This window comes from Acomys minous (assembly GCF_964271855.1).
Source record: "Acomys minous genome assembly, chromosome: 1".
Lineage (NCBI taxonomy): Eukaryota > Metazoa > Chordata > Mammalia > Rodentia > Muridae > Acomys > Acomys minous.
Window position 1 is genome coordinate 128,387,297 of NC_140483.1, and position 26,399 is coordinate 128,413,695.

Sequence of the window (26,399 nt, forward strand, 5' to 3'; positions counted from 1 at the left end):
GCAGGCACCAGTGTCCATGTCAGAGATAGCCCCTGATCCCTTTAAATCCACTTCCAGACCTCTTATGAAATATATTCTATTTCCCCTTCCCAGGGAGATCTATGTGTCCCTCCTTGAGCTCTCCTTGTTATATAGATCCCTGGATCTGTGAATTGTAGCATGATTTTCCCTTTTAAAGCTAATTTCCACTTACAAGTGAGCTCATCCCATTTTGTCTTTCTGGATTTGGGTTACTCCACTCAGGATGATTATTCTTTTAACAGCTGAGTATTGCCCCACTGTGTAAATGTACCACATCTTCCTTGTCCACTCTTCAGTTGAGGGTCATCTAGGTTGTTTTCAGTTTCTGGCTATTATGAACAAAGCTGCTATGAATATAGTTGAGCAAGTGTCTTGTGGTAGGATGGAACAATCTTTGAGTATATACTCAGGAGTGATATAGCTGTGTCTTGAGGTAGATCAATTTCCAGTTTCCCAAGGAACTGCCATATTGATTTCCAAAGGGGTTGTACAAGTTTGCACTTCCACCAGCCATGGAGGTATGTTCCCCTTGCTATATATTACTCACAAACATACATTGTCACTTGAGTTTTTGAGTGTAGTCATTCTGACTGCTATAATCTCAAAGACATTTTGAGTAGCATTTGCCCAATGGCAAAAAATGTTGAACATTTTTTTAAGCATTTCTCAGCCATTTGAGATTTCTCTGTTGAGAATTCTCTGTTTAGTTCTATACCCAATTTTTAAATTTGGTTATTTGGTTTTGTTATGTCTAGTTTCTTGAATTCCTTATATTTTGGATATTAGTTGCTTTCAGAAGTTGGTGAATATATTTTCCCATTCTGTAGGCTGCAGTTTCGTCCAATTGATGGTGTCCTTTGTCTTACAGAAGCTTTTCAGTTTCATGAGATCCCATTTATTAATTGTTGATTTTAGTGCCTGTATTATTGGTATTCTGTTCAGGAGCTGATCACCTGTGCCTATCTGGCTCATTGTATCTAGTTTTATGTTGAGGTCTTTGGTCTACTTGAACTTGTTTTTGTGCATGGTGACAGATATAGATTTATATACATCCTTCTACATACAGACAATCAGTTATACCAGCATAATTTTTTGAAAACGCTTTCTTATTTCCTTGTATATTTTTGGCTTCTTTATAAAAAACCATCTGTCCTTAGGTGTGTGGATTTATATCTGGGTCTCTGATTAGATTCCATTTATCAGTCTGGCTGTTTTTATGCCAATACCATGTGGTTTTTGTTACTATAGCTCTGCAGTAGAGCTTGAAACCAGGAATGATGATTCCTCATGAAGTTTTTTATTGTTCAGGATTGTTTTAGCTTTTCTGAAATTTTTCGTCTTCCAAATGAAGCTGAGCATTGTTATTTTGTGCTCCGTAAAGAGTTGTGTTGGAATTTTGATGGGGATTGCATTGAATCTGTAGATGGCTTTTGGTAGGATCGACATTGTTGCTGTCAGTCCTATTGATCCATGAGGATGGGAGATCTTTCCACCACTCGGTATATTCACCCGTTTCTTTACTCAATGATATGAAGTTCTTGTAATACATGTCCTTCACTTGCTTGGTAGTCATTCTATAGAGAGCTAGTCAGTTTCTATGAGTTTGTAGGCTTTCTGTTGTTGTTGAAATCCATGGTGGTATGGTAGGACAACAGGGGCTATTTTAATTTTCTTGTATCTGTTGAGACTTGCTTTGTGACTATGTGGTCAATTTTGGGGAAAGTTCCATGAGGAGCTGAAAAAATGTATATTATTTTGTGTTTGGGTAAAATGTTTTATAGATGTTTGTTAGCTCCCTTTGGTTCATAATAAATAAATAGTTCCACTATTTCTGTATCTAGTTTCTGTCTGGATGACCTGTCTATTGGTAAAAGCTGGTATTGAAGTCTCCCAAAATTAATGTATGTGGCTCAATCTGTGATTTAAACTTTACTAATGTTCTTTTACAAATGTGGATGCCCTTGCATTTGGGGCATAGATATTCAGATTGAGATGTTATCTTGGTGGATTTTTCCTTTGATGAATGTGAAGTGTCCTTCACCATGTCTTTTTATAACTTTTGGTTGAATGTTTAGTTAGTTAAACATTAGAATGGCTAATCCAGTTTACTTTTTGGGTTCATTTTCTTGGAAAGCCTTTTTCCAGCCCTTTACTCTGAGATAATATCTATCTTTAATGTTAAGGAGCATTTCTTGAATGTAGCAGAAGGATGTGTCATATTTCCACATCCATTCTTTTAGTCTGTGTCTTTTTATTGTGGAATTGAGTCCATTGATATTGACAGATATTAATGACCAATGATTAAATTCTGGTTGGTGTTAGTGTTGTTGTTGTTTTTGGTGGTGGTGGTGGTGGTGTTGGTGGTGTTGTGTGTGTGTGTGTGTGTGTGTGTGTGTGTGTGTGTGTGTGTGTTCCCCTTCTTTTGGTTTGGCTGGTATGGGATTACTTACTTCCTGTGTTTTCTAATATCATCTTTATGGCTGGATTTGAAAGTAGATATTGTTTGAATGTGACTTTATCATGGAATATCTTGTTTTCTCCACCTACTGTAATTCAAAGTTTTGCTGGGTATAGTACTCTAGACTGCCATCTGTGGTCTCTTAGACTCTTCAGGACATCTGTACAGGCTTTTCTGGCTTTTAGTCTCCATTGGTAGGTCAGGTATGGTTTTAATAGGTCTGTTTTTATATGTTCCTTGGACTTTTTCCCTTGCAACTTTTAATATTCTTTCTTTATTTAATATTCCTTCTCTGTATATTTTGTGCTTTGATCATTATGTGGCAAGGGAACTTTCTTTACTAATCCAATCTATTTTATATTCTCTAAGCTACTTGTACCTTTATAGGCATGTAGGTTAGGAAATTTTCCATCTATAATTTTGTTGAAATTATTTTCTGGGTCTCTGAGCTGGATTCTTTTCCTTCTTTTATTCTTATTATACTTAAATTTGGTTATTTTTCATAGTGTTCCAAGTTTCCTGGATGTTTTGTCTTGGAAATTTTGTTTAGATTTAACGTTTTCTTTGACAGATGTATCAGTTTCTTCTATCACATCTTCAATGCCTGAGACTCTCTCTTCCATCTCTTGTATTCTGCTGGTTATCCTTGCAGTTGTAATTCCTGTTCACTTACCTAGATTTCCATATCCAGAAGTATCTCAGTTTGTGTTTTCTTTATTGCTTCTATTTCCATTTTCAGGTCTTGAACAGCTTTATTCATTTCCTTCAACAGTTTTTTTTTCCTTAGCTTTCTTGGATTTCTTTAAGGGAATTGTTCACTTCCTCTTTAAGGACCTTAACATCTTCATAAAGTTGGCATTAAGCTTGTTTCCTTGTGCTTCAGCTATATTGGAATTTTCAGGGCTTGCTGTAGTACGATTGCTGTGTTCTGGGCAGGGACATAATGCCCTGGCTGCTGTTGATTGTGTTTTTATGCTTGTATCTAAGCTTCTGTGATTGGGAGGATTGTTGGTGCTGATTTCTGAGTTTCTCTTTGTTCTTTGGGTGTATTTTGTTCCTTGTTTTTTTTATTCCTTTTGCCTTCTGGCCTTTGTGGCTTAGAATTCTGGCAGCTGGTAGGTAGTTGGGGCAGCAGTTCCAGTGGCTAGTGTAGCCTTTGGTCAAAAAGGGGGGGGGGTCTCAGCCTGAGTTGGAGGCTGGGGCATGGTGATGAGGAGTGGAGATAGCATGTGAGGTGGCACTGAGAGAGTGAAGAGGGTGCACACATGGGCCACTTCTCTGGAGTTCTGGACTTTGGTCCAGTAGGGAATCTCCCACTGAGCAGGGGGCTGGAGTTCTGGTAGCTTGCATATCCTCTGCTCCAGCACCAAGTCTCTGTCTGAGTTTGCCTACCTGTTCTGCTGGCTTGTGTAGTCTGTTCTTCTGCCTGGCATAGCCTGCATTTGAGAAGTAGATATCTGCCAGATTTGGGGTGGGGGCATGGAGTACTGGAGGATGGGGGGATGGTTGGTGGGAGACAAAAAGAGATGGAAGCAAATTCATTGTTTAGGACCCCAAAGAGTCGGGGAGTTCTGTGGATAGGCAGGAAGCCTACCTGTACTTTCTCTCCACTATTCACTTTTATTCATTTTATGCTGAATATATTTGCTAGGTGTTTTGGATCAGAGACAAATGCAAGGCAGTGCTTAAAAAGTGGACTGACTTCTTTCACTTACTTGCTGTAGACCCCAGGGTGACTTGATTTTGCCCAGGCAAAGCTTCCCTAGGGCTGAGTATGGCAGTGGAAGGGTTGGGAAAAAAATTATTCTTTTTATGTGTGTGTGAAAGAGTAAGAGGCACTTGTCCCCTTCTTTTCCTAAAAACGTTTCCCCCTTGCTTTTCTTTATGGCTTTGGCGTGTTAGTAAAATCTCCCTGTGCACACTCCCTTACCTACTTTTGGCTCTCAGCTTCTTCATGCATCCTCAGTCTGATTCTCAGAACTCCTCCTATGAAATGCTAGTTGCAAGAATCATCACTCTAGACATCCTGTTGTGAGTGAGGTTAACCCAGGAATTTCAAACACTTGGCTGTTTCCAGGAGCCAGGAAGATGTGCAGTGTTCTCTCCGGTGAGGAGCAGTAACTTGACATATAACTACAGGCCAGACCATTAGTGTTGGTGAAGATGGGCTTCCAAGGCTGGTGAGTTTTACTGAAATGTTAGGCACTCCAGGGAAATCAGTAATTTATCTTCATGAATTCCAAGGGGAAAGAGTGTGGCACAAAAAGTCCTCAGACAGTATTCTGTCATCTTTTTAATTGGATTATTGCTACTATGACTTTTAAATGATCACATCTAAAGTTTGTGATAAATTAAAATGCCACAATCTTAAGTCTGATGTGGAAATTTTCCATTAAATTATTATGGACTCATAGTGAATTTTCCCATGAGTAAGTTCTATTTATATTTCTGCCATGAACTCTGACAAGTCAGCAGGAATGAGAAGAAAAAGGAGCCTCCTTTGGCCCCTTCAGGTGACTACCTACACCCTAGAGTCACCACTATGCAGGCTTCTAATACACAATAGTTCTGCCTGTTTTGGTTTAGATGAAATGATGACCACCTTCTTCACGGACTTTCCATTTGTGAGATGTGGCCACATTGCAGCATTTTGCTGCTTTACATATACTGCTTTACTATATGAAAAATACCACAGTTTCTTTAACCTCTCCCAATATCAATGGGTACTTTCATCTTTGGATCTAACAATCAAATTTCCTCTGAGTGTCTTTTGTGGAACAAATGTCTAAAGCAGAGTTTGGTAAATAGATAGTACATGTGTGTATAGGTGGGAATAAATACCAACTTTAGTAACTAATGCCAGCTAGTTCAGGAAAATAGTCATGTTTATTTAATGTTTTTTATAAAACAGAATCCTAGGTTAACAAACTAGTTAATAAAAAAAGTTTTTTTTAATGAATAAAGCTTTTTTTTTTACAATAGTAAGAAAATAATGAGTCAGAAGTTGACCATTTGTAATCACTAGTAAAGAAATAAGTCTGCACTTTGGTGAAGGATCTGGAAAGTTTCAGATGGATAGAATAAGGTAGAGATAACTATACCAAATAGTAGGACAGCACAGACACTATGAACCTCCTTGTGATACAAAGAGAAATCCTCCCTTCGCTTGTTCCTATAAAAGTAAAATTGAGACTAAATCAAACTTCTGGATCTAAACTACTACTTCCTGGAAATGCAGGAAAAAAAAGGAGCACTTTAACAACATGAGTAAGAAGCAATCAGAAGAATCCAGAATGGAGTAAGGCCTAAGAAGACTGGAACGCCCACTCAAATACACAGATAAGATTAAAAAGGAAAGTGGTCTCCTTTTTTTTTCTTTCCTTCTAGATGCTTTAGGTACAGACAAGTTCTACAGTGTAGACTGTATGAGATTCCTAATCTGCACAGCTTAAAGGATTATGAGATAGCAACATTGTACTGTAGATTTTATACATTATGATAGTACACCACTGGAGAATCATTGCTGTTTGTCAAGGATTGAAAAGCGTATTTTGGTGGTGTACCAAATGATTTCTGTAGTACATTCCAGAAAATATGGTGTATGTGGTATTCTCTTTAAAACAGAAGAGATTGATCCAACATGATTTCAAAGCCAGCACTGATTTAGTAGGCATATTTATACTCATTATTGCTGTGTCTACAATAGTTACATATTTTGTGTAATAAAATGTGTTTCTCTCTCTCTCTCTCTCTCTCTCTCTCTCTCCCCGTGTGTGTGTGTGTGTGTGTGTGTGTGTGTGTGTGTGTGTGTGTGTGTACACTTCCTTGGATGCATGTGCAGGCCAGAGGTTGATGTTGGGAGCATTCCTTTATCATTCTGCTCCTTATTTTTCTTGAGGCATTATATCTCACAGAACCTGGGAAATTCTCATTTTGCCTAGACTGGATAGCCAGCAAGAGTCCAAGATCTACTTGTCTCTGTCCCTAGGCCCTGGGCCTACACAGATATACATTTATAATAAAATAAAAATAAAAATAAAAATAAAAATTTAGTTGAGCGTGATAGTGCACGCCTATAATCCTAACACTCTGGAGGACAGAGGCAGGGTGATCACTGTGGGTTCAAGGCCAGCCTGATCTACAAAACCAGGCTAGGGCAACTAAGGCTGCACAGAGAAATCCTGTCTTGAGAAAAAAAAAAAAGATTGAGTCTTCTGGGGAAGAAGAGCAAGTTTTTTTTATCTGCTGAACCACCTTGCTAGCTCCTAACTAGGAAATAATTTTAATAATAAAATATTAGTTGTATAAATATTAATTTTTACTTCCCCTTCCTTTTTATTTCATCATACTGTTTTTAACACGCTTTCTTGGTTGTTAAACTTGGATTGAGAGATTCCTAGAAAATTGGGAAACCTTTGAGGGACTCTCCAGAGATGACTGGAATGTGTATTCAGGAACTGAGAAGAGAAGGCTTGAATGTATGGTATTATCTGGCAGTCTAGAGGCTTAGACAGGGACAAAAGCTGAAGAGGGCCAAGTTTACACACAAGCATGGCATGTCTTTACCAGCTGTGAGGGTTACTGTTCTTGTCACTCTCCAGAGGGCTTCCAGACTGTTTGATTTGTATAGAGGTTGCATTGTTGTTCAGAGGTTCCCAGATTCACGCATGCAGCAGGTACTGCTTTCTCCAGGTCTCCTCCTGGACAGGCATTGTGGGCCTATGCAACTTTTGGCCATTTGAGCCAATCTGATAATACCCTCACAATGATAGGTGTATTTGAGTGGCTCTTTCCCATACAGAAGGCCAAGTTATATGCCTCTGGTTCCAGAAAGTGTGGAAGCTCTGTGGCAGAGGCCTGACTGCATTCCAGTAATATTGAAAACTTGTCTGTGTTCTATGTACTATAAGCACCACACATTTAGAAGTATTTCAGTAAAAAAAAAACCTTAAGAATTCACTTTAAAAAATACACCAACAATTTCTAAGTATTGAGCTGAGCATACCTGTCATGCCAGAAAGGATGCCAAGAGAGAGATTGTTAGGATTCTGCTCCAGTCTGCCTAGCAACCTGTGATGTCATTGCCTACTTGCCACTGGGTGTGCCCCTGCCCAGGAGTATATAAAAGGACAATCCCACCTACCTCTTGCTCTTGCGCGCTCTCTCTCTCTCTCTCTCTCTCTCTCTCTCTCTCTCTCTCTCTCTGGGGTGCCTCCACTTCCTTCTCTTCCCATGCTCATATAATAAACTTCCCCATATAATACCTGTTGTGCGGTGCATATTTCATATCTCATGGTATTTAAAAGGAGGATGCCAAATTTCAGGCTAGCCTAGACTACAAAATGAGACCTGTACCTCAAAAAGCCAAAACAATCGCAGCAGCAACAACCAAAAGTCGAATAACACATGAGAATTCTCAAGTTTTTATATAGATTCAAGATACAAAAATACAGCATTCTGCCTCCCTATACCCTCCATAAGTCATTAATCAGGAAAACGTTCCATAGACATTACCCACATGCCTGATGGAGACAATCCTCAACTGCCCAGGTCACCCTAGCTTGCATCATGTTGACAAAGAAACTAACCAGCACCCTTGTTAGTATATTTTCAAACATCTGACACTGCAAGGGAACACCTGCTTCCTCTGTCTTCTAATATCTCAGAACTCCAAGTAGGACTTGCAGTTTATTCTCCCATCTGGTACCTTACTTCCTGCTCTGCTTTCCCTCCTTTGCCTGGGGAGTACTCCCTGTGTAGCCACAAAAGTCTGGAAAACTGCCTTCTCTTCCCAGGGCTCTTGTAGCCTAGTGCTCTGTGTCTCAGTGTTCTCTCACTGTTCTCATGTTGATCTGTCAGCTTTTATTCCATTAGTTTCCCATCTCATTACAAGTATCAGCAAAAGTTTAGACTCTCCAGTCCTCAGTTATTCTGGTTTCTGAATAAAGAAGAAATAAAAAGGAAAAGCTGTGGCTGCTCCTAGGTATGGTAGAAGAGAAAGCTTATTGCAGATAAGAGGGAGAGGGTAGCCAGAGGTAGAGACATCTGGGAGAGTCCAGAGTGGACAGGGACCTGAGTCATGTGAGCCGGGTGGAGGAAGAGAGAGAGGAGGGAGGGGAACCAGGTGCAGCAACCTAGAAAGCAAAAGGTAAAGAGAAAAAAGGGAGGCGGGCAGGTAACCAGCCTCTGGGGTAGGGCAGCCCAGCCCCTGTGGTGGAGAGTAGGGGAAGGGGGCAGTGTAGAGGGCAGGGCATACCAACTATACCCAGGAACAGGTAGGGCTGTGAACCTGGGGACCAGGTCCACTTTGATACATTAAAATAGGCACCTCAGCCCTTTGTCCCAAGCTTTGAGACTTAACAGCTTCCTGGTTGTATTCTTATTAATTAACGCTGTTCTATCCTGTGTCTCTCTCAGCAGAGAAGTCAAAGCTTGCAGCCCCTTAACCCCAAACACCCCCAGGTCAACTCTCTTTGTGACTCGGGAGTTCACAGCACTTCACAGGAGATTCTCTGACAGCTTTGCCTTGTTTCAAGTTTTTTTTTTGCATCAGGTTCTAAACACACACATTTACGGTGTTTAAAAAGCGCCCTCCCCTCCCCCCTTCTATTTGTATATGGCTCTAACAGAGCTAGATGCCGAGATCTGGGAAGCATTTTCCTGGATGGAAGTGAGGAAGGGGAGGAGCAGTGAGACTGCCAAAGGTGTCTTCCTTGAGTTGCATTTTGGAAATTACTTAGAATACTAGAGATGGCCTAAGCTCAGTTTAAGAAAAGCAGTAGGGAGGAGGGTTGGCTCCTAAAGTGTCTGCAAGCAAGCTGTTAATAACTGTTTAAAGGCACTTTACAGCTTCCTGATTCCAAACCGAAATAGAGGAGGAAAGGCAACGAGGAATGGGTGAGAAAGGTCCTCTGGGAGCCTGCTTATAAACATTTCAAGTAACTTTCTGACTTCACATTCTTGACGTTCAACCCCAGTGACTTTCTTTAACTGGGACTGGCTCCAGCTACCTTGATCAGCACCGGAGGGCACCACGTAGGCTCCTTTAAGAGGGCGCCAGTGGCCCTTGCACCGGTGGGGTGCGGGAAATCCAGGCTGCCCCGGTGAGTGTGTGAGTGTGCGTGGGGCGGCGGCCACGGCGGGGGCGGAGGGTGGCTCTGGGCCCACGATTTTCCCCGAGCCACCGGGACAGCACAGCAGCCGCAGGGAGCGGCGGGCATGGCAGAGATGAGGTCCGGGCCAGCGGTCGGGAAACAGCTCAATGATCTGCCCGACCACTCGCCGTTAGTGCAGCCTGGCCTGGCCGAGCTGAGGCGCCGGGCGCTGGAGGCATGCGTCCCGCAGACCCCACAGCCGCTCACAGACGCCTTCTTGCTGCGCTTCCTGCGCGCCCGGGACTTCGACCTGGACCTGGCCTGGCGGGTAAGCGTGCACTGGGGCCTCGCAGACCTCGGTGAGAGCGGGATCCACGCCTGCAGAGCGTGGCAAAGTGGCTATAAGTGCTCCCGGGTCCCAGAGTCAGCTCCTTTGAGGCTGTGGTCCCAGTAACTCGCGCTGAACCTTGCGAGGACCAGTATGGTTCCAGAGATTAAACAAAGTGGAGTTGCCTGGAGCTCAGCTGTATTACACACCTGAGTAGGTAACTCCAAGTGTGGTCTGAGAAGGACAAAATAGACTTCTAAAGGCACCTTGAAAAATGAATAGAAAAGTTAATAGAGCTAAACGCCAGTCAGTTCGGTGTGTTTGAAATCCGGGGCTGGATGGACTATTATTTTGAGTTTCAGGTATCCACAGCACACTGAGATAGAGCCCTGGGGCCAGAGAGGTACGAACTTGAGTTTGTCCCTCTTGGGGTCAGGGCCTCATCTGTTTGGTGTCAACTGTCAGGGCATGACAGTAGTTTCGAGAACTGCACATTAACCTGTAACCGTTAGAACAAGATGTGTACAGTCCTGTGCCTGGCACTGAGTAAGCAGTCAGCGGGTCAGCTGGAGACCTGACCTAGACCTTTCTCCAAGGGAAAAAGCTAGGGTGCAGAATTCCACCGTGTCTGAATTAGTGGAACTCATTTTATTGGGTAAATGCTGAGTATGGCAAAAGCAACACAAACAATACAAAATAAATTTAAAGGTTCAAAGGAAGCCGGGTGTGGTGGTGCATGCCTTTAATCCCAGCACTCTGGAGGCAGTGGTAGGCAGATCTCTGTGAGTTCAAGGCCAGTCTGGTCTGCAAAGAGTACAGACCAACCAAGGATACACAGAGAAACCCTATCTCGAAACAAAACAAACCAAACAAACAAAAAGTTCAAAGGAATATCCTACAAGGAAATAAAAAATCCCACTACAAATCGGTTAGCAGTTGAGTAACCAGACGTGTGGCTTTGCCTGTTACGTTGACCCTTGTAGTCTGTGGTCACGCGAAGAGGTGCCCATGGCTTTGCTGCTTTTTTTCTTTCCTTCCTTCTTTCTTTCTCAACCGCTTATTGTAGAGACCATGCCCTGTGCACACACAAGCTAGTGTTTTTTGAAATGCTATTATTATCCCATAAGATGGGGATACTACATTAAATGTATCTAATCAGTTCCTTGTTTGTAGCTGTAGAGATTTTTACCAGGTAGTGTTAGGCTGCCATGCTCACTGCTCAAGCCCGCACTCAGTGATGGGCCCCAGTGTCCGCATGCTCACTGCTCAAGCCCGCACTCAGTGATGGACCCCAGTGTCCCCATGCTCACTGCTCAAGCCCGCACTCAGTGATGGACCCCAGTGTCCCCATGCTCACTGCTCAAGCCCGCACTCAGTGATGGACCCCAGTGTCCCCATGCTCACTGCTCAAGCCCGCACTCAGTGAAGGACCCCAGTGTCCCCATGCTCACTGCTCAAGCCCGCACTCAGTGATGGGCCCCAGTGTCCGCATGCTCACTGCTCAAGCCCGCACTCAGTGATGGACCCCAGTGTCCCCATGCTCACTGCTCAAGCCCGCACTCAGTGATGGACCCCAGTGTCCCCATGCTCACTGCTCAAGCCCGCACTCAGTGATGGGCCCCAGTGTCCCCATGCTCACTGCTCAAGCCCGCACTCAGTGATGGGCCCCAGTGTCCCCATGCACACTGCTCAAGCCCGCACTCAGTGATGGGCCCCAGTGTCCCCATGCTCACTGCTCAAGCCCGCACTCAGTGATGGGCCCCAGTGTCCCCATGCTCACTGCTCAAGCCCGCACTCAGTGATGGGCCCCAGTGTCCCCATGCTCACTGCTCAAGCCCGCACTCAGTGATGGGCCCCAGTGTCCCCATGCTCACTGCTCAAGCCCGCACTCAGTGATGGACCCCAGTGTCCCCATGCTCACTGCTCAAGCCCGCACTCAGTGATGGACCCCAGTGTCCCCATGCTCACTGCTCAAGCCCGCATTCAGTGATGGGCCCCAGTGTCCCCATGCTCACTGCTCAAGCCTGCACTCAGTGATGGACCCCAGTGTCCCCATGCTCACTGCTCAAGCCCGCACTCAGTGATGGGCCCCAGTGTCCCCATGCTCACTGCTCAAGCCCGCACTCAGTGATGGACTCCAGTGTCCCCATGCTCACTGCTCAAGCCCGCACTCAGTGATGGACCCCAGTGTCCCCATGCTCACTGCTCAAGCCCGCACTCAGTGATGGACCCCAGTGTCCCCATGCTCACTGCTCAAGCCCGCACTCAGTGATGGACCCCAGTGTCCCCATGCTCACTGCTCAAGCCCGCACTCAGTGATGGGCTCCAGTGTGTCCATGCTCACTGCTCAAGCCCGCACTCAGTGATGGGCTCCAGTGTGTCCATGCTCACTGCTCAAGCCCGCACTCAGTGATGGGCTCCAGTGTGTCCATGCTCACTGCTCAAGCCCGCACTCAGTGATGGACCCCAGTGTCCCCATGCTCACTGCTCAAGCCCGCATTCAGTGATGGGCCCCAGTGTCCCCATGCTCACTGCTCAAGCCTGCACTCAGTGATGGACCCCAGTGTCCCCATGCTCACTGCTCAAGCCCGCACTCAGTGATGGGCCCCAGTGTCCCCATGCTCACTGCTCAAGCCCGCACTCAGTGATGGACTCCAGTGTCCCCATGCTCACTGCTCAAGCCCGCACTCAGTGATGGACCCCAGTGTCCCCATGCTCACTGCTCAAGCCCGCACTCAGTGATGGACCCCAGTGTCCCCATGCTCACTGCTCAAGCCCGCACTCAGTGATGGACCCCAGTGTCCCCATGCTCACTGCTCAAGCCCGCACTCAGTGATGGGCTCCAGTGTGTCCATGCTCACTGCTCAAGCCCGCACTCAGTGATGGACCCCAGTGTCCCCATGCTCACTGCTCAAGCCCGCACTCAGTGATGGGCCCCAGTGTCCCCATGCTCACTGCTCAAGCCCGCACTCAGTGATGGGCCCCAGTGTCCCCATGCACACTGATGAAGCCCGCACTCAGTGATGTACCCCAGTGTCCCCATGCTCACTGCTCAAGCCCGCACTCAGTGATGGGCCCCAGTGTCCCCATGCTCACTGCTCAAGCCCGCACTCAGTGATGGGCCCCAGTGTCCCCATGCTCACTGCTCAAGCCTGCACTCAGTGATGGGCCCCAGTGTCCCATGCTCACTGCTCAAGCCCGCACTCAGTGATGGGCCCCAGTGTCCCCATGCTCACTGCTCAAGCCCGCACTCAGTGATGGACCCCAGTGTCCCCATGCACACTGATGAAGCCCGCACTCAGTGATGGACCCCAGTGTCCCCATGCACACTGATGAAGCCCGCACTCAGTGATGGACCCCAGTGTCCCCATGCTCACTGCTCAAGCCCGCACTCAGTGATGGGCCCCAGTGTCCCCATGCTCACTGCTCAAGTCCGCACTCAGTGATGGACTCCAGTGTCCCCATGCTCACTGCTCAAGCCCGCACTCAGTGATGGACCCCAGTGTCCCCATGCTCACTGCTCAAGCCCGCACTCAGTGATGGGCCCCAGTGTGTCCATGCTCACTGCTCAAGCCCGCACTCAGTGATGGGCCCCAGTGTCCCCATGCACACTGCTCAAGCCCGCACTCAGTGATGGACCCCAGTGTCCCCATGCTCACTGCTCAAGCCCGCACTCAGTGATGGACCCCAGTGTCCCCATGCACACTGATGAAGCCCGCACTCAGTGATGGACCCCAGTGTCCCCATGCACACTGATGAAGCCCGCACTCAGTGATGGACCCCAGTGTCCCCATGCTCACTGCTCAAGCCCGCACTCAGTGATGGACCCCAGTGTCCCCATGCACACTGATGAAGCCCGCACTCAGTGATGGACCCCAGTGTCCCCATGCACACTGATGAAGCCCGCACTCAGTGATGGACCCCAGTGTCGCCATGCTCACTGCTCAAGCCCGCACTCAGTGATGGACCCCAGTGTCCCCATGCACACTGATGAAGCCCGCACTCAGTGATGGACCCCAGTGTCCCCATGCACACTGATGAAGCCCGCACTCAGTGATGGACCCCAGTGTCCCCATGCTCACTGCTCAAGCCCGCACTCAGTGATGGGCCCCAGTGTCCCCATGCTCACTGCTCAAGCCCGCACTCAGTGATGGACTCCAGTGTCCCCATGCTCACTGCTCAAGCCCGCACTCAGTGATGGACCCCAGTGTCCCCATGCTCACTGCTCAAGCCCGCACTCAGTGATGGGCCCCAGTGTGTCCATGCTCACTGCTCAAGCCCGCACTCAGTGATGGGCCCCAGTGTCCCCATGCACACTGCTCAAGCCCGCACTCAGTGATGGACCCCAGTGTCCCCATGCTCACTGCTCAAGCCCGCACTCAGTGATGGACCCCAGTGTCCCCATGCACACTGATGAAGCCCGCACTCAGTGATGGACCCCAGTGTCCCCATGCACACTGATGAAGCCCGCACTCAGTGATGGACCCCAGTGTCCCCATGCTCACTGCTCAAGCCCGCACTCAGTGATGGACCCCAGTGTCCCCATGCACACTGATGAAGCCCGCACTCAGTGATGGACCCCAGTGTCCCCATGCACACTGCTCAAGCCCGCACTCAGTGATGGACCCCAGTGTCCCCATGCTCACTGCTCAAGCCCGCACTCAGTGATGGACCCCAGTGTCCCCATGCACACTGATGAAGCCCGCACTCAGTGATGGACCCCAGTGTCCCCATGCACACTGATGAAGCCCGCACTCAGTGATGGACCCCAGTGTCCCCATGCTCACTGCTCAAGCCCGCACTCAGTGATGGGCCCCAGTGTGTCCATGCTCACTGCTCAAGCCCGCACTCAGTGATGGACCCCAGTGTCCCCATGCTCACTGCTCAAGCCCGCACTCAGTGATGGGCCCCAGTGTCCCCATGCTCACTGCTCAAGCCCGCACTCAGTGATGGACCCCAGTGTGTCCATGCTCACTGCTCAAGCCCGCACTCAGTGATGGGCCCCAGTGTCCCCATGCTCACTGCTCAAGCCCGCACTCAGTGATGGGCCCCAGTGTCCCCATGCTCACTGCTCAAGCCCGCACTCAGTGATGGACCCCAGTGTCCCCATGCTCACTGCTCAAGCCCGCACTCAGTGATGGGCCCCAGTGTCCCCATGCTCACTGCTCAAGCCCGCACTCAGTGATGGACCCCAGTGTCCCCATGCTCACTGCTCAAGCCCGCACTCAGTGATGGACCCCAGTGTGTCCATGCTCACTGCTCAAGCCCGCACTCAGTGATGGGCCCCAGTGTCCCCATGCTCACTGCTCAAGCCCGCACTCAGTGATGGACCCCAGTGTCCCCATGCTCACTGCTGAAGCCCGCACTCAGTGATGGACCCCAGTGTCTCCATGCTCACTGCTCAAGCCCGCACTCAGTGTCTCCATGTTCACCATTCATTCCTTCATTTAGCATTTTTCTTTCTTTTGTTACCTCCACATTCTGCCTAGTAGTACAAAAAATACCTTCATCAGGGGATCTTCTCTTCTTTTACTGAGTGCATTCTGTCTTATCTTTATATTTCATCTTCCTACATAAATAGGAACATGTCCTTATGTATCTGTACTCTACACATTCACCAGTTGCTGAAGTACAATGTTCATATTTTTAGTCTTGTGGAATGCAGCAGCTTCTCAGGCAGTTTTCACTATGTTTGCTACTCTGACAAAACGTGCACTGCATAATGGTGTCTTTTTCTCCATATTATTATGTATACTGCCTTACCAAATATGTTTTATGCCTGCTAGATGAAAAATGGCTTTTAAGGCTGGGTGTGGTGGCACACGACTTTAATCCCAGCACTTGGGAGACAGAGGCGAGCGGATCACTGTGAGTTCAAGGCCAGCCTGGTCTACAAAGCGAGTCCAGGACAGCCAAGGTTACACAAAGACACCTTGTCTCGAAAAAACAAAAAAATAATAGTTTTTAATTATCATCATAATATACACTAATTTTGTTATAGGTGATGTTAGCCATATTTTAGGTCATCTAAAACTAATTTTCCAGTTATCTTTTTTTTTTTTGCCACTTTTTTTCCTTCACTTTTGAAAAAAATCTAAATAAAAGAAATTAGGTCGGTCCTAGCTTATAGGCTATCTAATACTTAAACCATGCACTCTCCAACAGAACTAGAATGTTTAGATAAACACATAGACTATGCTTTGCTCTCAGGGTTCATTTTGTTTTGTTTTCTGGTGACAACGAGGAGTGTATGAGAAGAAGCCTAGTCAGTTAACTGTGTCTTCATCAAGACTCTGTCTTGCCATATGTACCACAGCCATGAAACTTGTGGAATGAGCTTTCTCCTTTTCAATGTTCCTTTCCCCTCCGATGAGTCTCATGGTTTTAGACAAATGCTGCCACTCCTGTGGTGATTTGTCTTTCCTAGGATCAGTGTTTTTCTCTTGTGTAACTGAACCCTAGTTTTCCTGGACAAACACTCAGTATCCAGTGACTCCACAGGCCGCCCTGGGCCCTGGCTCATTGGCTTTGTTGGTCTTCTTGTGGAGCTCTTGTCACATCCACATCCTTTTATAGCCCCCTTCCATTAGCCTCCCTATGCTTCACCTAATGCGTGGCTGGACTCTGTTGCCTGCTGTTTGATTATGTCCCCTGACGCAACTGCCTTGCCAGAGCACAGGGGAAGGGGACTAACTGAGTCCTGATGGGATTTGATGAGCTGGGGTGGGTAGGGGCTCCCCGGGTGGGTGGGGCCTCTCCTTTTCTGAGGTATAGGGGAGGGGGGGATGAGGGAGGGAGGGTGGGGCTGGGAGGAGGCTTTTACTGGGATGCGAAGTGAATAAATACATAAATTAATAAAAATAAATAGGAAAGTAGAATTGCTTCTATCCAAAATTTTCTTTACAAGTGAATTGGTTGTCTTTTTTTTTTTTTTTTTTAATGTTGATGGCAATGTATTGAGATCATTTTGATGTTGGGGATTAAATTGCAGTACAGATCCACTTCTTTCCCTGCGTACACTAGTTATAAACTGTCTTAACACTGTGATAAATGAATGTACTAGTGTGCACTTTGCGGCTACTGAATATGAAAATGCAGTCCCTAGAGTTTAAATGAGATCTTAAAATCTGCGTAGAGGCACCAAATAATAAAATCTACCGGTTTTAGCTGTTTTTTTAAGCAGCTGTGTGTAAGCAGATGAAGATATAGAATCTGCCCATTTCCTGTACCCTTGCTTTTGCCAAATGGTTTCCATTCCACAGACCCTTGATGAGTTGCCTAGCAGGACTGTGTGTGAGTCCACTGGACAGAAGCCAAGTTTCTGTTTGTGACCTCTCTGTCTTATCTGCCAACTGGAAAGGAAAGGGGAAAGGGGAAAGCTGTGCCACTTTCTTTTTATTTTTTTTCTGCAGTGGTAGTTAGTGCCAACACTCTTGCTCATGGTATGTAAGCCCCAAAACTCAACAAGCCCCTCAATTTTAATGGAATTTCTCATCATTCTGATTTTGAAAATATGATAAATTAATATTTTCTAGTCTTAATAGCCAATATGTTTAGGGAATGCTAGGCACTTTTCTGAATGATTTGTAAGAATTATGTATTCTTTAATTTTACAAGATATTGAGATATAGAGTAACCCACATAGCTGTTAAGCTGTGGTGTAGAGATTTGGACTTGGTTGAGGCTCAGGAGAGTCTGTGCTGCTGGAAGACAGATCACAACAGTGAGCATGAAATAGCCACCATCTGTGCAACAAGCAAACTACCTTGTTCCTACGTTTCTGTCTGAAGCTGTGATGGTTTGGATATGGTTTGCTCCCTCAAGACTCTTACTAAAGGTTAATCCCTATGGTGAGGGAAGAAATGAAAAGCAAGTTGTGGTGACACGCTTTTATATACAGCACTCAAGAGGCAGAGGCAGGTAGATTTCTGTGCGTTCAAGGCCAAGCTGATCTACAGAGTAAGTTACAGGACAGCCAGAAATACACACTGAAACCATGTTCCAAACCTTCCTTTCCCCGCCAGAAAAGGAGGCAGAAAAGTAATCCGACTGCTGTATATGGAGTGGGCTTTCTGGCAAGAGTTAGTCAGTGTAGAGCATGCATGATAGAATAATGATAGTTTTTATGAGAGCAAATACACACACACACACACACACACACACACACACACCCACACACACACACACACAGAGAGAGAGAGAGAGAGAGAGAGAGAGAGAGAGAGAGAGGGAGGGAGCGGGAGACTCTTGCCATATATTGCCTTATGTTCTCTGAGGACTCTACCAGCAAGAAGGCTAACAGCATAAATGGTCCACTAGAACTGTGAACCTAGAACTGTGAGCCAAACAGACTTCATCTCTTTAGAAGTCATATCATTTATTATCATAGTATTAACAACAAAATAACCCAAGACATATACAGTGTTTTCAGTACTTTATCTTTATGGTTTCTACTAAGATTTCAACACTTTTCAAATTCTATGGTCTGTTCCTGACAATTTCCATCAAACTGTGGCTTTTTTTGTATGAAATTTGTCATACCATATATAAATTTCAATCTTCACTCTGCTTAGTGGATAAACATAATTTCTCATAGATTTGTTATCTATCAATGGGATAACAGTAGTACCTCCAAGGGTCATTATAAGACACAACTGATGGTATTGCACTGAATATTTTGGCACAAATATTTTGTTGTGATTGTGGTGGTGCTGGTGTTGGTGCTGGTGTTGGTGCTGGTGTTGGTCGTGGTGTTTATGGTGATGGTAGTGGTGGTGGTGGTTATGGTGATGTAGTAGTGTTGGTTTTGGTGTTGGTGTTAGTGCTGGTGGTTATGGTGATGGTAGTGGTGCTGGTGCTGGTGGTAGTGCTGGTGGTGCTGGTGTTGGTATTGGTAGTGATTGTGGTGATGGTAGTGGTGGTAGTGGTGGTGGTGATGATGTTCTGAAAACAAATGGAAAATGTAAGAAAGAACTTACATTAAATATAAAAATTTAAGTAGATATTTCTAATTTTTGACTGAACATAGGCAGCCTTTGGTAACAAATATTTATTTGCAGTCAGTTTTGTTGTTGTTGTTCTGGACTTGAGTTTGGCAATTTACTTTTACTATTAACATTATGTCAATTGGACTTGTACATTTGTTTATCATCATAGAATAAATGACCAAATATTTGGATTCTAAACCTTTGGGATATGAAAGTATCAAGATGAATGCAGTAATTGTTCATATTTACAGCAGTGATTTTTTCCAAGTGTGGATAGAGTGATTCCTGTATTGGTGCATTCTCTCATTCTGCATGTTTCTATCTCCCAAGAGCCGAAAATTTCAGAGATGTGCTGAGTGTGGTGCCTCCATTAGCTCAAGGATCCTCTCTAGTGAGACACACTTTTACATTCCCAGGACAATAGAGCCACTATTCTATATAGTCACAAAGTTCTGCTTTCAACATTTACACTGAATCAAGATTTAAAGGCTTGTTTTTGTCTGGAGAAACCACCAAAAAGTAAGTGGGCATCATAACTGTTACTGACACTGATTCCAACGCCACCTAGGACAGGAGGAAGAAGTTAAATTCATAGTATCGGCAGAACGACTGTGTCAGAACTACAATGAGCCTCTTGTTCTTGCTGCCATTGAAAATCGCTATTTAGGTCACCAATTACTTTTGCTGGCAAAGTGACTGACTTTCTTCTTTCTTACTTTGCTGCAAGTGTGTCTTAGTGAGTCTTTCATATTTAAGCTAAAGAGATAATAAGATGCAGAGATGAGAGAGACAGACAGAAAGAGAAAATGACAACATAAGATTAGGCCAAGGAAGAGAGAAAGTGGAGGACCACAAAAGCTCTGTCCTAGAGGATTCCATGGTGATGTGTCTCTCACAGTCCAACTGGCTCTTCTCCAAGCCAGTCCTTGCCAGGGAATTCTTCCATAGCTGAGAATTCACCCTGTGTATAAGCTATTTGTAGGGTCTCCTCTGTATTATTACCATTTTGTGGCTACAGTTACCATGTTTATAATAAATAAATATGAAGTTCCCTTGATGAAGCTTTGCCAGAGTAAGACCCTAACTTAATGAAGGATGAGGTTCACATACAGTATCTTTCTGGTGTTTCCAAATGCTTCCAACATATTTGCCTTTCACCTAATTGTGGCTCAACATGCATAGTAGCATATAACATATACAATGTAAATTTAGGGAAAACAAGAATACAAAAAAATTACAAAGAAAATTAAATGATAGTAACTTTTTGTTGACCAGCTAATCATGGTGGTCCGTCAATGGGGGTGGGGCAATGTGGTTCCTTTAAACCATATTTTGTCAAGATCTATTGTTTAGTTATATGGTTTCTTTGCTTTCAATTTATTTTCAATTTATTTGACTGACTTTCGTTCCTTGTTTCAAAAGTACTATTGCTAAATAGGAAATACCTTTTAAAGCTTTTGACCTACAGCATGACTCCTCATTTCCCTGTGATCTGGGTTGGCCGAGGCTCAGTGGAATGATGTATTTTGGCTCATCATGGTATCCAGTGAGATCATGAGCAAAGTTAGACTATTTAGGATAGTCTCTCAACGTCTTGGCCTTCCCCACCTGGACTGTTACCATCCAGTAATCTGACATATATCTGGATCCCAAAAAGAAAACTCACAAGGCACCAGGCTTTTTAGATCTAGTGTAGTGTCATTTCCACAACTACACTTTTTGTTAAAGTAGAGTGTAAGACCAGCTCACATCCAAAGCCAATTCCACCTCTTTCTGGCAGGTACAGATGTGGACTTGTTAGTGACTGCTTTGTGAGACTGTTATGAATGGCAACTAAAAGTAACTGAGTCTTGAATTCAGGACCAACTGTTATCTCAAGTAAGATAGGGCTGTCAAATACTTAATGGAAGAGACTTTGGCTTTTATAGGTCAAAAGCTCTTCTGGATTTTGGCATGAGAGATGGCAAGCTTCATACACAACATCAAGCCTTTCAACTGCTCTACAGAATGCCTACCATGCATGCTATTTATGGACATATTTAATTTTATTTTTCAGTTAATGAAAAACTATTATAAATGGCGAGCAGAATGTCCAGAGTTAAGTGCAGATCTACACCCTCAGAGCATCCTTGGACTTTTGAAGGCTGGCTACCATGGAGTGTTGAGGTCCAGGGATCCCACTGGCAGTAGAGTTCTTATTTACAGAATTGGTGAGTCATACACAGTCATTCTCCTCCCTCTTAGTCTATTTTCATTTCTGTTCATTACTGAGTATTCTAGTGTTTCTTTTGGCTAATGTCTTATCTGATCAGGCAGCTATGGCACAATCACATAGACTGGTTGCTTAGAAAAATTGAAATTTAGTTCATAGTGCTGAAGTCCAACATCAAAGCCCCAGTGATTTTTGTTCTGATGAGGGCCTATGTTCTGGTTCTCAGAGATCTTCTCACGTTGACCTCACATAGTCTAAGGAACAGAGTATCCCTTGGAGCCTCTTAAAAGGCACTGACCTCTGAGGATCCTATCATTATAACTTAAGACCTTACCAAATCTACTCCCTAATACCAAGATATTATACTCCTTATTTATACATACTTCCTAATACATTATTAAGATAGCCCAGCAGATATACGTACATGCTACAAAAGTCTGATTGCCTGAGTTCAAACTTTGGAACCCATAATGAAAGAGAAAAATTATCCTTTGATTTCTCCATGTGCAGCATGGCATGCACTACTATGTGTATGTGTTTTGGGGTTGAGTGCACACAGAGTAATACCACATACTTGCAGGTAGAATTCTAGCATATGAATTTGAAGGAGATATGAACATTCATATCCATAACTGGTGACCCATAATCTCTGCCACATCTTTAGTTTTATGTAGCTAAAACTTTCAGGTGACAGCACAGACCACAGGCATTGCATGGCCATCAGTGGTAACATGGGCCATGGACATCAACATGACTGGACAGCCAGGGGCTCTGTTGATGTCCAAGACCCACGTTACCACAGGAGGTCATGTGAGTTTCTGAGGTCTGTGCTGCAACCTGAAGTCATGTTGATGTCCATGAGTGAGGTTGCTGCTGGGGAACCATATTGATGTCAGTGGCCCATGTTGCCACAAAGGCCATGTGGATGTCCTTGATTGTGCTGCTGCTGAGGGCTATGATGGCGTTGGTGGCCCGTGCTGCAGCAGAGGCTGCTGTCTGTGCTGTGTACTCCCAACAAAGACCATGATGATGTCTCTGGAACATGCTGATGCCAGAGACCATGTGGATGTCCATGATCCAAGCTCCCATGGCAGTAAAGGGCAAGGACCTACTTTTGCAGTGATATTGATGATTGAAGACTCACGGTTGAGAAAGAGGGACATAAAAGGCTTCTGTGACAACCCCTCCCCTCAAAAAAGTGACAGTCTAGACAGAAAGCCATTAAAAATTATAGTGGGGATGCTGAGGTGTATGTAGCTCTCCACATTTGACAGCGTTTGGCTGGAGTTTGAGTGGGGAAAGGACTCAGTTTTCTTTAAGAGGCTGGCCACTGGGAGTTTGGCCATGCTCCAGTGAGTATAAGGGCAACACAAATTGATTTTTTTTCTTTTTTGGAGCAGGGGTCACAGGAGTGGAGGAGGACTAGGGAGGACTGGTATGTGAATGTAATGGGGTACATGATGTGAAATTCCCAAATATTTAGTAAAAGTGTTGCATTGGAAAAAGCAAACAACAACAAAACCAAGCCTAAAAAACAAAAAGAACTTCCTGGTGAAAGAAAAGAATCACTGTTTCCCAGAATTCTCTCATAGCCTGTTGAAAGAGCATTTTTAATCAACATTTCAGGAACAGAATTTCTTTGAATTATAATTACAAATATTTGTCTCTAAGTCTGTTTGTCTCTCTCAATGGAGTCTCCAAATATTGTTCATGCTGACTTTGAACTTCTGGGCTCAAGCGATCACCCTGCCCCAGCCCAGCTAATTTCTTCTTCTTTAAAGATTTAAGTGTTCATATATTAGTGTTCACTGCTTGCCAATGTATATGATCTCTGCCTTTACCTGGACTGCTTTGTGTGTTGTTAAGGAGAAGATGTTGTTTTTAACCCTGGAAAGCCTTAGATAAATTTGTATTTCTTGACCCCAGATTACATATCACATAAAAATGAACTAGTCATGAAGTCCTCACCCACAGAGCTCAGCACTGGCCTTTGTGTCCTCCTGCTGCTCCACCTTGTCAAAGGAACCTTCTTAGGGATGGACTGGCCAGCATATACATTTGAATCAGCAAAGGAACCAATATATTCAAAGAATTTAGGGTTACCAGTTGAATTCAAATTTCAGATAAACCACAAATAAGTTTTACTTATGCTAATTCTTGTACCAAATTTATCTGGAATTCATCTTTAAGTGGTGTGTATATTTTACATGACAACTGTGCTTAAGTTTCAAGAGCATAAAACTAAAACATACAGGTGTTTTATTTTATTTCTTTCTGTGTCCCCTCTTCTCCCAACATTTTAAAGTATCAGGCTTTGGAGTACCTGGCTGGATAGTTATTATTTATTTTGTGATTCTACCATAGAAAGTAACTAAAACAAAATAAAACAACATATTTATAGTAAGAAACCCAATGTGGCTTTTAAACCACAAATATCACAGCAGCCAACTAACAGATCTATTGCGTAGCCTGGGCCTCTGGGAGTATAGTTATTCAAAAGTGTGTTATTTAGGAGCTGGAAGGATGGCTCAGTTGGTAAAAAGCTTGCTATGTAAGCATGAAGACCTGAGCTCAGATCCCCAGAGCTCATGTGAAAAGCTAGCACATGTTACAGTGCATGTCTGTCATCCTAGTGATGGGGAGCAGTATCCCCAGGGCTTGCTGGCTTAGTCCTTAGTCCAGCTCAGTCAGTGAGTTCTAAGGCTCAAACTTAAGGTATAGAATGGTAAAGACACCCAACACTGATATCTGACCTCCATGTTACACACACACACACACACACACACACACACAGAGAGAGAGAGAGAGAGAGAGAGAGAGAGAGAGAGAGAGAGAGAGAGAGAGAGAGAGAGAGAGAGATGTGTTGTTTAACTCAAAAGATAACGTAGGTTTAAGGAAGGTCAGAACAGAAAGGTATGTAGCAAGTCTCCTCCTATGTGCTATGGTATTCTAGAATGAAAAGAAAAAGATTTAGGATTTTGTGAATAAAATAAAAGGACAGGATAAGATGTTATAAGCCTTCTCAATTTAATTGAACTAATGAAGTAGCTGCATCTGTGATAGATTTTTTCCACAGAAGTGCAGTGCAGCCATGCCCCCTCTGTACCATGCCTGTGCAGTAAATGCCATGAGAAAGTCAAGAGCCTTCCCTTTAAGTGGACCTTTACCAGCCCTATGACAGAGGATGTAAGCTAAGGCCTTTGAGACCAACTACAATACTACAGCTGCAAAAGCAAATTGTAACAATGAAGATTTAGTTTTAACCATACTTGAGATATTATGAGTTGAAGCCGTGGGGCATGTTGACTTTATTGAAATCTGTAAAATGTATATAGAAAAAACCTGTAACACAGTTGCTGGGAAAACTACATCTTGTTTTATATAACACATGCACGCACTCTCACACACAGTATAACAACATTATTTGACACACAATAAATAAATGCTAGGTAGATGGTAGGGAAGAAATTAAAATTCTGATTTCTCCTGTCTTTCTTTATGGAGCTTAGTTAGCCAGGACTGTGCAATAGAATCTTCTGTGATGACCTCGTTTTACAGTAGCTGCTAGCCTACATGACTAGTGAGAATTTGAACTCTAGCTACTGGGATGAGGAATTGAACTTTTAATTTAAACTCACAGAAAGTGAACGCAGCTCAGACAAGTCAGAAATTGGACAGAAACTGTTTCATGGTCTGCACATTTTCTTTGTTGAGCTCATGTTTCATCACTGTAGCATTCAGCTGAAGTTGTGTCACAATTTGGAGCTGGATAACTAGTTTCCATACTCTTACCTGTGAGACCTGTAAAGCAAAGGGATGTTCCACCATCAATTCCTATAACTCCCATGGCCACTGTTTCCCTGTCTAGATCTTCATCTTTTCCTCAAGGCTATACAATACCAGTAAGAGCTAGACCTGGAAAGGCTCATCCCCTGAAAACAAACTCCTCCTCAACCCCACATATTCCAGCCTCTACCCAGCTACTTCTGGTCTTACCTTTTCTGTCCCTAGCTAGACTCCTTGTGTGCCTGCAGTTCACCATCCACAGCTCTCATAATTCTCACCTGTTCCATTCCGACCACCACTGAAAGGACCTGAGGCAACTGTGGTGAGCATCCCTCTTTCAAGCAAATTTGAGAAACAAACCACATTCTATTTGACCTCACCAGAGAGCCCACACTTCTCTCTTATGAACTACACTGTTCTCTGTTGACCTGCACTCCAAGAGTTTTTCCTGTAACCAACCTGGCATTCTTCATTTCTACCACAGGATTCACCTGTTCTTATGGGCCTTTAAGTTCTGAAATTTGACAGGACACTGGCCTCAGCCTTCATTTCATATGGATCACATTTTTTAAAGCTAAAGAAACACACATTTATGAACATCTGTGAAGGGAACGAACATGAGTAAAGATGCCCACAGAAGCCAGAGACAGGGTGGGTCCCCTGGAGCTGAGCTACAAGAGGTTGTGAGCTGCTTGCAAGCAAAGTGAGTGATGGCAATGAAAACTCAGGTCCTCTGGGAGAAGAGAATAGTCATAATTGCTGAGCCAGGTTCCAGACAATTAGCTCCTAATATGTATATTTACCTCTCCCTCCTATAACAGAGAAAACTAGACCTATTCTAGATAGTCCTTTTCACAGGTACCATATAAACACAAATAACTACCAGAATTGTGTCTTCACATTGCTTTATTCTTTGAGATTCATATCAATACAACTGTTTCTCCATTCTACCTGCATTCCAGTCAGCATTCTTGGTTACCACTGTGAAATGTGTATATATGAACTTTCCACCCCCAAACACCATCTCAATAAATAGCACATTCCACTTACTTGGAGGCCTTAGCAAAGATCTTTGAGTTTCTGAGCTTTTACAATTTATTAGTTATTAATCATTTTCTTTATTTTATTTCTTCTCTCTCTCTCTCTCTCTCTCTCTCTCTCTCTCTCTCTCTCTCTCTCTCTCTCTCTCTCTCCCCCTCCCTCCCTCCTTTCCTCCCTCCCCTCTTTTGACAGGAACTCATAGAGCCCAAGTTGGCTTTGAACTCACTGTAGAGCTGAAGATGTCCTTGAACCCCGGATTCTCTGGGTTCTACCTTCCAAGTGCTTCTACCATGCTGGTTCCTCATACTGAGCTCATGTGGTCAGGCTTGGTGGCAAGAGCCTCTACCCATAGAACCATCTTTCTGAGCTTATCTATTCTTATAAATAGATTCTAGTCTCCTCTTAATCTGTTGAAACTATTACTTCTTTTAATTCACTTTTCTCTCCTGTTTCTTTGATTTATTTATTTATT

At 44.4% G+C, this 26,399-nt stretch overlaps 1 protein-coding gene across 4 annotated transcripts in view; it reads left to right on the forward strand.

Annotated features, from left to right (window-relative positions):
* Positions 1–26,399, forward strand: part of TTPA (alpha tocopherol transfer protein) — a 90,918-nt gene that overhangs the window by 55,446 nt on the left and 9,073 nt on the right. The window contains exons 1-2 of one of the 4 annotated variants that reach the window (XM_084764727.1): positions 9,360–9,582; positions 20,945–21,098. In XM_084764727.1, coding sequence (XP_084620853.1) covers positions 20,948–21,098 — 151 coding nt within the window. In that variant the 5' untranslated portion in view covers positions 9,360–9,582; positions 20,945–20,947. The other 3 variants (XM_084764728.1, XM_084764725.1, XM_084764726.1) reach the window with 3 other exon arrangements.